Source organism: Enhydra lutris, unplaced genomic scaffold, assembly GCF_002288905.1.
Source record: "Enhydra lutris kenyoni isolate GAN:26980312 unplaced genomic scaffold, ASM228890v2 scaffoldscaffold20, whole genome shotgun sequence".
Taxonomy (NCBI): Eukaryota; Metazoa; Chordata; class Mammalia; order Carnivora; family Mustelidae; genus Enhydra; species Enhydra lutris.
This window is the reverse complement of record NW_019154104.1, coordinates 22,733,529-22,744,456: the sequence shown is the minus strand read 5'-3', so window position 1 is coordinate 22,744,456 and position 10,928 is coordinate 22,733,529. Positions and strand designations below refer to the sequence as shown.

General features: G+C 53.9%; 1 protein-coding gene across 1 annotated transcript in view; it reads right to left on the bottom strand.

Moving 5' to 3' along the window:
• Positions 1-4,354: 4,354 nt before the first annotated feature.
• The window catches only part of LOC111148486 (mitogen-activated protein kinase kinase kinase 9), a 74,205-nt gene continuing 67,631 nt past the window's right edge, over positions 4,355-10,928 (bottom strand). Inside the window, exon 12 of the mRNA XM_022505067.1 lies at positions 4,355-10,527. Within this exon, the coding sequence (XP_022360775.1) occupies positions 10,043-10,527 (485 nt within the window). The 3' untranslated portion in view covers positions 4,355-10,042. The remainder of the gene's footprint in view (positions 10,528-10,928) is intronic.

The window sequence follows — 10,928 nt, the reverse complement described above, 5'->3', positions numbered from 1 at the left end:
TGGAGAAAGGGAAACCCTCTTGCACTGTTGGTGGGAATGCAAGCTGGTGCAGCCATTCTGCAAAATAGTACGGAGGTTGCTCAAGAAGTCAAAAACAGAGCTGCCCTATGACCCAGCCATTGCGCTACTGGGTATTTACCCCAAAGATACAGATGTAGTGAAAAGAAGGGGCACCTGCACATTGATGTTCATAGCAGCAGTGTCCACAATAGCCAAACTGTGGAAAGATCCGAGATGCCCTTCAACAGATGAATGGATAAAGAAGATGTGGTCCAGAGGCACCTGGGTGGCTCAGTGGGTTAAGGCCTCTGCCTTTGGCTCAGGTCATGATCTCCAGGTCCTGGGATCGAGTCCTGCATCGGGCTCTCTGCTTGGCAGGGAGCCTGCTTCCTCCTCTCTCTCTCTCTGCCTGCCTCTCCGCCTACTTGTGATCTCCGTCCGTCAAATAAGTAAATAAAATCTTTAAAAAAAAAAAAAGAAGAAGATATGGTCCATATGTGCAATGGAATATTACTCAGCCATTACAAAGGATGAATCCTCAGGTTTTGCATCAACATGGATGGAACTGGATGGGATTATGCTGAGTGAAGTAAGTCAAGCAGAGACACACAATTGTCATATGGTTTCACTCAGATGTGGAACATAAGGAATAGCATGGGGGACCACAGGGCAAGGGAGGGAAAACTGAATGGGAAGAAATCAGAGAGGGAGACAAACCATGAGGGACTCTCAACTCTGGGAAACAAAGAGGGTTACAGAAGGGAGAGGGGTTGGGGGGGGAGCCAGGTGATGGGTATTAAGGAGGGCACGTGTGGTGATGAGCACTGGGTGTTATACACAATGAATGAATCATTGAACACCACATCAAAAACTAATGATGTACTGTATGTTGGCTAATTGAATTTTAATTAAAAACAAAAAACAAGGGCTGCTGGAATAATCCTTGGGATCCCAGCTGCCATCACCACCCAGGGACTCTGTCGGTCTTAGTCCCGTTTCAGGCCTCAGCTTAGACATGGCACCCCCCCCATACCCCCATCTCGGAGTACCCCCCCCAATGCCCTTCTTGTGATTTTCCCCACTGCACTGTGAATTCCTAAAAAGGCAGCAGCTCTTTTCTGTCTTGTTCTTTCACTCTCAAGAAGTTTAAAGCACAGAGGGGATGTGTTCATGCGCTCTTTTCTTAAGTGGTTGCCCTCAGGCGGGGCAGGCCTCTCCGTCCACCGCTGACCCCTACCACATCTCCATCATCTCAAGAACGCGTTCCTACTTGACCTGCCTGGGCCCAAACAGAACTGGAATTTGCTGGTCACACTGAATCGCAGGCCTGAGTAGGCCCTCTGTCATTATGTGTCAGAAGGATGACTCTTATCTTTTCAGGTTGGGTAAAGCACAGAACAAGATGGGAGTCGGTGTCTCTTTAACTGGCCGCTGCTCGCTGACCGTGGCCCCCAGCACTGCCTTTGTCACAGGAGTCCTGCTGTGCTTGGTAACCTGCATCAGAGCCTCCTGGCATCTTCTGTCTTCCGTCTCTCCAGGGAATGCGTGGTCTTCCAGAAGGCAGGGTCCTGTCTCTCTTCCTTTCTTCTCTTTCGCTCCTTCTCTGGCCTAAGGATCCCTGGCATCCTCCCACCCCAAATTCAAGCCCTTAATTTTCCAACCACTTAATCAGGCTACAGTCTGCTTAGACACCTGGGAAAGTAGCAGAGCCCCTGCTCAGAAAGAAGATAATGGTCCCTCCAGCAGGAGGCCTCAGCTGGAAGATCAAATCTTAGGGAAACCCAGAAGGGTACAGTCTTAGATGAGGCGAAGCTGGGGGCAGGGAAATCGTGCTAGGAGCTTGGGAAGGTAGGCTGGGACCGGATCGTTGAGCGCCCTCAAGGCTGTGCTAAAGAAGGCGGGTCTCTTCCTACAGATATTGGGGTGTAACGTGACCAGACCTGTGTTCCCTGAGCACATTTCCTTGGGAGGATCTGTCCCAACCCTCCCCTTTTCCCTTGCTCACAAAGGACCCTCCAGCATCTCCCTTTGAGACTGTGCGAGAGGCTCTCCTGATTGGGTGGCCACCGTGTGACCAGCGTCTGAGAGGAGGAGCAAGGCTGAGCAGCAGACAACCCCCGACTCCACCCACCTAGGCCAAAACACGTTCCCCAGCCTGAGCTGGTCGGACTAGACTGGGTGGGGACTGCAAGGATCCGGAGGGGATTAGCACAAGGTCCCAGCCTTGAATGAAGCACATTCCACAGTCAAGTCAACAGGGTGTGGTTGTACCCAACCCCCGCCCAACTCCAGGCCCGGAGGGTTGTGTGCGTGTGTTACAAATGTAAGAGCATACCGTGTGTCGGCCCGGGACCTGGCATTCCTAACCAGCTATGCCTTCTAGGAGACTTCCATGTTATTTCCTTCCAGAACTTTCTCTGTTCATATGTCCTCACTAGGTTCCGCTTGCAATTTGCAGGTGACTCACCGTTTCAGCATCATCGCTCAGTTGGGAGGAAGAAATGAGAAGAGGGGTCAGGGGAGATTCCATTAGGACCTGGAAGCTTGTCCTGGTCCTGGCCCTGGTCTGCAGTCACCTTGCTCTATCGCTCAAGTCAGGCAGCAGCCCTGAAGCAGGTGGCCTAGACTTCTGGAACATCTGCAGGAGAACCTGGTATCTGGGAATATACCCCAAATTTCGGAATTCACCATTCTTTCACTGCACGTAGAAGTAACATATATTCACCATAAGAAAAAATTCTAAAAATTCCAAAAGTAAGGAACACTTTTTTTTTTTTTAAGATTTATTTAAGAGAGCGAGCGAGCAGGGGGAGGAGCAGAGGAGAGGGAGACAAGCAGATTCCCTGCTGAGAAGGGAGCCAATGGGGGGCTCAATCTCACGACCCTGAGATCATGACCTGAGCCAAAATCAAGAGTCAGCCGCTTAACCACCTGAGCCACCCAGGAGCCCCACAAAGTGATACAAGCGGAGATGCTAGACTCGGAAAAAATCCCAGCTCCCCTATTTGATAGCTGGGTGGCCTTGAGTGTGTGACTTGACTCTGGTCCTCATTTGTCTCCATGTATAATGGAGATAAAACGGAGTCGGCTCTTAAAGATGTTGAGATGTTGTGAATAAGATAACATAGGTCAAGTCTTAACCCACATTGGCACACTGTAGCTAGTGTTAATTACTAAATGCAATTTCTCGGCCCCTCTTACGGAATTAATGCCACATGGCCAAACTGCTTTCCAGAGACATGGAGCGAGTTCCACGCCTTGCACAGGGCATCTGGTCTCTTTCATGGCATCTTCTCCAGCAAGGAGTTTGGTCATTTTTTCATCTTTGCTCAATCTGCCTTCCAAAGATGACGTAGGCCCTGGGCAAACCCCCCCTTGACATCCTCTTTCTTCTCAGTCTCAGCATTCAGCACAGAACCCCGCCTCCATCAGCCCTCCTGGGTTGCAGATGATGGAGCTAAGCTGTAAGGCATGAGATACGAGGTCACATCATCAAAGCAGGAGAGTGTCCCTATCGAAGTTTCCACAGGCCGTCTTCCACGTGCCGCTGAATGGCGAAATAGGGGACTAAGGCAGTAGATGGTAGCCCCCGTGTGCGCCGCCACCCCTCCCCCATCTGCTCTTACCCTCATCCCCATCCAGTTTGTAATCCTGGGAGCGGAAGCACGGAGGCGGCTTGGTGATCAGCTTTCTCCAGAAGAGGCCCAGAGAGGTGAAGCGGCTTGTCCAAGGGCACACAGCTGGCCAAGTTGCCCCTGAGAGTATCAAGACAGCAAAGAACCCAAGATTCCCCTCACAGCCGCACACCCCATTTACTTCCTCTTGGCCCCATTTACCGCTTCACCAGGAACATCAGAGGGGACGGTGATAGGGCTGGGAGACCGCACAGGGGGCTCTGAAGGTCCAAATCCGTGGCCCGTGCAAGTCAGCTGTGAGAAAGAGACTGAATCTTCTGGGCGGTGCTGTTCTCAGCGCCAGGTGCCGGAAGTGCCCCTGTAGTCCAGCTGGGGGGGGGGAGGTGCGGGTGGGGCACCGGGGAACCTCCTCGCCCACCTCCTCTTTCCTGCACCATAGACATAGCTTTTATTTTTCCTACGTACGGAAATTCCCCAGAAAGAGCCAGTTCCTTGGACATACTGTTTAATTAAAAAGAGGGGAAAGGATAAGCTTACAAAGTACAGGGCAAACCAGAGGTCATTGTTGTAACAGTTTTATTCAAGTCTGTGTGTGCTCTGGTGGCGGGACCAGGCTGAATCAGCATTACACTGTAATACGGTAAGAGGTTTAGCCATTGAACCAAGCCTGCTTGGCATCCCTAGTTAACAACTTACAGTACCTTGAAAAAAAAAAAAAAAGCCAAAGAAAAGAACCTGGTAAGTTTCCTTCTGGGCTTTTCTAGTCTTAAATATTGTTGACAAATTACAATAACTTAAATCCCAAAGCAAAATGGGAATTCAAGGACACAGGGTCAGGACGTGTGGACAAGACACTGGAACCTAGGGATGAAAACGAATAGCTAATTCCAGAGAAACAAAACGAACACAAATGTGAACTTTCACTTTTTTCACCTAGACTCAAAGGCTCGAACAGGGAGGAAAATCCCAAAGAAGGCATTTCTGCAAACCAAGTAAAACCCATCACCAACCTCTTTCCTTAATCCTCCAGAAAATTCAGTTTAAATCTGTGTGCAAGCACGTGAGTGTGCGAGTCTGTGTGTTTAGGGTGGACAGTGAGAAAACTCAGAGGAGAAAGCTGACGAGTTCGTCACCTCCCTTCTTTGATACAGCTGGGGACCGAGGGAGTGTAACTCACTACAAGGGCTTTTCTCTGGTCTCACTGCAGCGGTGACCAAGGGACCCAGGGCAAGGCTATAGGCGGGGAATGCAGGGAGCCACAGGCAGGAAGAATCAGGAAGGCCAGTCCTCCTGGCTCTAAGTTAAGGAAGGAGCCCAACCTTCAGAACGACTACCCCTAGGGCTCCCTGAGCAGCCTGGGAGGACACGGGCCCAAGACAGGAAATGAACAAAGGAGGGAGTTGCTGCCAGTGTCTCACCGGGAAGAATGGGAAATAGTCAGCAAGCGGAGAGGCTGACGAGAGGCTCCCCCGGCCTGCAGAGCGGGGTCAGCTTAACTAGGAACCTAAATCCCGGGACTTCGCTTCATTAGCCAGGACTCGGGTCTCTGCCTTCAAACACCAGTGCCCGCGATGGGCAGCGATGGGCAGCGCCCGGGTGGCCAGGCAGGGGAGGAGCTAGGGACCGAGGACTCCCAGCACAGCAACGCGTTTTCCTTTCTAGTGTGGATTTTCACTAATCTGAATTCCTGATCTAAGAGAGCAAGGATTCGTCTGAAAGAAGGGAGCATTTGGGATTGTGTTGCGAGGAATGAAAGTAGCCTGACAAGAACTCATCCCTAGGCCTGAAGCCAAGGGGAGAGGCAGGTGGCCCAGCATGCTGAACCAAAGGAAACTGCCAAGATTCGACTGGTTTTGACCTACAACCACACACATGCATGCACGCACACATACACACGCACGCACACACACACACACACACACACACGCACGCACACATTTTCTCCGCAAAGAGAAGCGATCCAGCAAGGGGAGGCTCCTCGGTGCTGGACCCTCGGTTCCAGAATCACACATTTTGAAGTTAAAGGGCTTTTTCGTGCTTCGGGTAGGGAAGGTAGCATCCCCCTTAGTTCCTGGTTGGGCTCAGAGGTCCAGAGAGGGGAAGAAACATTTGCAACTCCACATAGCTAGTAAGCTAGTATGGAGACAGCTCAGGTAACCATTAGTCTGCCACTCCTGCCACGATGGTCACCTGGGAACACAACGTGCTGTGGGCTGCTCTCACTTCTGACCCAGGACACCACAGACTCTGGCAGAGCTTTCTGGAAAAGCCTGGCACTACAGCAAGGACAAATCTGCTTCTTCCCCAAAATCCTTCAAGAGGCAACGGAATGTTCCTCACCTGCCTGAAGGGGGGGCCCTCCCCTACCTGAGTCAAAAGCACAGGCTTAATTAAACATGGGAGAAAAGGTCAAGGCTCCCTGAAGCATCCCCTTCGCAGCCGTCCGGCCTTCAGAGTCCACTGCTCTCTGCTTTTGTGAAACGTGTGCTGGAAGAGTTAGCAATGCTCGGGCGCTGTCTCCCGCTTGTAGGGGGACAGAGGGAGGAGGGGGCCTCCACTGTGGGAACTGAGGAGCAAGAGTGTGGACCATAAGCCACACCTGGGTGCCCTTGGGGTGTCTTGCTGTGTCCCTGAGCAACCATGGCCGGAGGGAATAGGGGCCTTGTAAAGAGCCTCACACCGGGACATGGATCTCAAGGGCCGGCGGACCTTCCCACAAACTTTCTTCCAGGAACTGGTCCGATTCCAGTCTCTGAACAAAGCAGACTCTGGGAATGACTCCTAAAAAAATCTGAGACCCCAAACTGTCATTCTGACACTGCCTCCGGCCTCCCCGTCTCCTCGGTCCTCCTTCCTAAGACAGTGACAGTGAGGACCAGCAGGACAAGTGAAGTGGGGGGAGTAGAAAGGGCGCTTACAAACACCAGGTGCCACATAAATGTGGAAGAACACACGCCTGACCATGGCCCCCAGACTAAGCCAACTCCAAAGCACTACTCTTCCAGAAACCAAAGGAAGGAACAGGAGGCAAGTCCCTCAGAGGCAGAAGTGGTGAGAACCACACTGCTGAAGCCAGCAGTCCGTCCTGATGGTCGGCAGGGAGCGGAGGGCTTCGCTGACCTGCTGGGATACGTGTCCTCAAGGCCTTGACAGGGAAGCGGGTAACGGTGGCTTTTACAGGAAGGGAATGTGAGAGGAGCGAAAGACCAAGCCCGAGGCCAGAGAGCAAAGCAGAAAGTGGGAGAGAGACACCTTGCTCAGGGCTCAAGAGCTCGGTGCCCAACTCAGCAGCCAGCCCAAACAGCTTTTCAATTTCTCTTCCCTTGAATGTCTTCCTCCTGAAGCGCTTCCTCTTCTGTACCAGCAAGTGTATCAGGACAATGATGCAAGCTTGTAAAGGCCGGGAGGAAAGGTTAGCATCATTCTGAGTGGACCCTTGTGAGCTATCGTCACCACCACCCCCGGACCCGGGGGTACTACAGGATGCGAGGTGAAGACCACCTCCAGAGCCTCTCAGAAATAACATTTGGGGAAAGTGGGGACATCCACTCAGGCCCTGGCAATGGCCTGGATCCCCAAGGGGGTAAATAGAGGATAATCCTGTTTAGAATCCGTGGAAGGATCTGGGGAGGAGGACCAGAAAGCAGGACCCGCTTCCCGTCACCACATTCTAGGTAGTGAGCACCTGCCAAGGGCAGAGGGTAAGTGTTCCTGAGGAAAGAGAAGCAAAGAGAACAGGAGATGCTGGCTAATGCCACGGCCGGGGCTGACCCCAGCTTCAAGGCCTGCTCCTGACCGCGGCCACAGAGGCCGGGGAGCCGAGGTGGACAGAAAGCAACTCAAACCCATTACTACACAGGATCCGCATTCAACCGAGCCTCGCCCCACAGAGAGAGAGAGTGTGTGCAGCGGGCAGGGGCCCATCAGAGACAGGGTTTGGAGGAGCTGAGAAGGAACTCCTCTGTCCCCGGGCGAGCTCCCCGAAGCCGCTTCAGACTAAACCTGCTTCTGCCTCTCGCACGTGCAATTCTACCCTCAGCGGACCCAGGCGTCCCGTCTTCCCTCCGGGTGGGGAGTGAGAAACGGGTTCCACCTCTCACGCAAGGCCAAGGGGCCGCCATGCAGCCAGCACTGCAACAGTCATGCTGCCGCTCCCAACAGAGATGGCTACCACCCCAAGAAACAACGAGAAGTAGAGAACCGTCAGTTGCCTCACCGTGCAGAGCGCGGCCCAGAGCCAGCGGGTTTGGATCTTGCTGTAGGCTGCACCCCGCGGAGGGGCCATTCAGCGGAGCCAAGAGTTTGCAAATGCATTAGTGACTTAGGAACGGGGCTATGGAGAGTCCTGGGGAAGGGCAAGGAAGAGACCACCTGCGGCCCTCTCCCCATCAAGAACAAAGGGGAGTACTTGGTGGGCTGGAACTGTGGAGACGATTCACATTTTTTCCCCTTCTGGCCAAGGGGCTGGGGGGGGGGTGGTGGTGGAGGCAAAAATGGTCCCTCGCAGTCTTCACTGCACAAAGGAGAGATGACACAGGACGGCCAAGTCCCAGGGGCAATACACTGAGCGCGCCTCCCACCCGAGATGAGGTGGCACCCTTGCGCCAGAGTGCCACTGAGCTCATCAAACAAGGAGCCATTTGAAAGCTGAGGTTACCCCTTCCTTCATTCCCAGGTTGGGACTTTATCAGTTACAGGGAGAGACGGAGCAGGGACCAAAGTCATCACCTGAGCCAGCTTCGTTGCCCCCACTCCCCTTCCCGGACCACAGGGAGCCCGCAGGCTGTCTGGCAGCATCTCCAGGGAACTATTCTGTGAGAGAGGACAGTGAAGCGACGTTTGGAGAGTCTGGAGGGGAGAGAGGCATGACCTAAGGCTCTGCTCCCCATCAAGTTCATGTGTGTGTCCCGCACAAGACAATTGTTCACACTTGACACAGGAGACCTCAGGGTAAGCGGAGAAGTGAAAGTACACAGGAGAAAGCTCTAGAAGCAACTCAACATTCAAGTCAAGGAAACGAACTCCAGAAAAGTAGGGGTTGGCCTCTGCTCTCCTTCCAACCCCATGCAGGGTCCAGAGCCCAGCATCGGGGCGTCCTGTGTACGTGACAAGGGACCATGGTCAGCCTGCAGAGCCCAGGGCTTGAAGCTTGGGGCACAATCATTAGGGGCTCACTGAGCACCTTACAAACATCATGGCCTCACCGTGTCCATTTGTGGAAGGTACCACTAAGGCTCCGTTTTCCTTCAAGGGCATCCCGGAATGGACGGCCTGGCTGAGAAGGTATCCCCCCAGTTCTGGCTCCCACTGTCCAGGAGCCCCCACTCTGCCCCCACCAATAAGCTCTTCTGGAGCGGCACAAAGTCTCTACCAACCACACACACAACCCAAAGTCCACTGATCCCAGGATGGGAGGAAAGGTCAAGGGACGGGCGGGCGTCACACATAAAGGTCAGACAACAAAATGGACAAGCGCAGGAACTTCGTCTCTGGCTTCAGAACTGGCACCGGTGAGTGAGTCTCCCAAGAAATGATCCCTGGGATGAGCATGTTTGGGGCAGAAACTGGTCTGGCCATGTCCAGACCCCAGGTAGGAGATGGATGCCATCAACGGTGCTGGTTTCTGCCCTTATTTGCACGATTCCAAAAGGAACAAGGACAGACTCTGTGACTCTCTTGGCTGCCACTTGACTCTGGGTTTCCTAACTCCTCCTCCCCCTCCCCCCAGTTCTCATTGAGGCAGGTCCCCTCATCCCTGCAAGGCTCAAATAAATGCAGGGAGGGGGCACCTGGAAACACAGGCAGGTCAGTGCCGGGTCCGGCAACTCCTGTGCCCCACGCCGGGGCACCATGCCCTCGGTCCTCTGGCTGGCACGTAAGGGCTGAGGACCCGGAAAAGCTCCTATTTTACCCCAGCTGAGATGCGGATTCATAGATGTTGGGGAAGGATGTGGAAGAGGAGCAAAAATCAATCACAGAACATCCAATACTGGTGTTTGGAAAGGTGGAACTCAGGGCTAATACGAGGGCTCCAGGATGGGCTCTGGGCTTACCCGGGGGCTCAGGAGAGGGAGCAGCAGACAAATTTGGCTGAGTGACCCCGCAGGGCCACCCGAAAGGCGAGGAAGACTGTGGAGGATGGGGGACATGCACGCACCCCTCTCTCCCCTACACAGCCAGAGCTGATAGCCACAGCCCCTTCCAGTGGACGTGGGTAGAAAGGCCCTATAGGGCAGGGGACCCTCTGAAGTGGCCCTGCTTCCGCCCCTTCCATCTTCAAAGTGCATTATCAGTGCAAGAAGTAGGGCTGGATTTCAGGGGGGGTCCAACTCTGAGAAAGGGCTGTGCCAACCAGCTCCCCCAATCTCCTCCTGCTTCCCCCTTGGCCGCCCCCAGCCCATTTCACGCTAAGACCAGAACTCTTGCTGAATCTCATAAGGGGCAGGCCTGTGTGTGTTCAGTTCAGCTCTGCACAGCGGCACGGTGCTGTCCTGACTCTGACCCTCCGCATCCAGATCCAGAAGCGTCCGCTCAGCGGGGGGCAGCGGCCCCGCCTGGAATGGGAGCAAGGCCGGAAGTCCAGGCCGTTCCTCCACAGTGCTGCTGCTGCTAGCAAAGCAGGAGTCCAGGTTGCTGGGCGTCTCCGTGCTGGAGCTGTTGGCTGGGGAGGCGCTACGGGCGTGGCTGGGGGACACAAACCACCAAGGGTCCAGCCGTTGCCGGTTGGCAGAAGGACGTGGCCGAGGCAGAAACTCCAGGGTCTTGGGTCTCTCCAAGGTGGAGTCCTGCTGTGTGTTCCAGCGCCTTGGGGTTGGGGGAAAGACCACATTGGGGTCAGGGAGACGGGGGAATTCACCTGGGTCTCGGCTGGGGCTGGGGGTTTTCAACATTCCTGGTCAGAGAGACAAAGGGAGAAGCATCAGATGACAACACCGCGTTCCTGGGCCAGCTAGACGCCACTCCCTCCCCACAGCCGCCATATCCTTAGTCACCTGGACCAACCCGAGTCACAGATAGTTAATGAGCACCAATGACCTGCCGGGCAGTGTGCTGGGAGGCACTGGGGATACAGTAGTGAAGCAGAAGGCTGTGATCACTGTATCTGATTAGAACAGTAATCATGGGACATACGGAGGTGACATCTGTAGTGAAACAGCTTAAGGCAGAACTATGACCCACGGACCACCCTCTGTTGGCAAATAAAGCTTCAGTGTAACACAGCCACATGTACTGCTCGCTCTTCCACTACAGCAGCAGTGTTGAGTAGTTACAACAAACACCACGGGACCCACA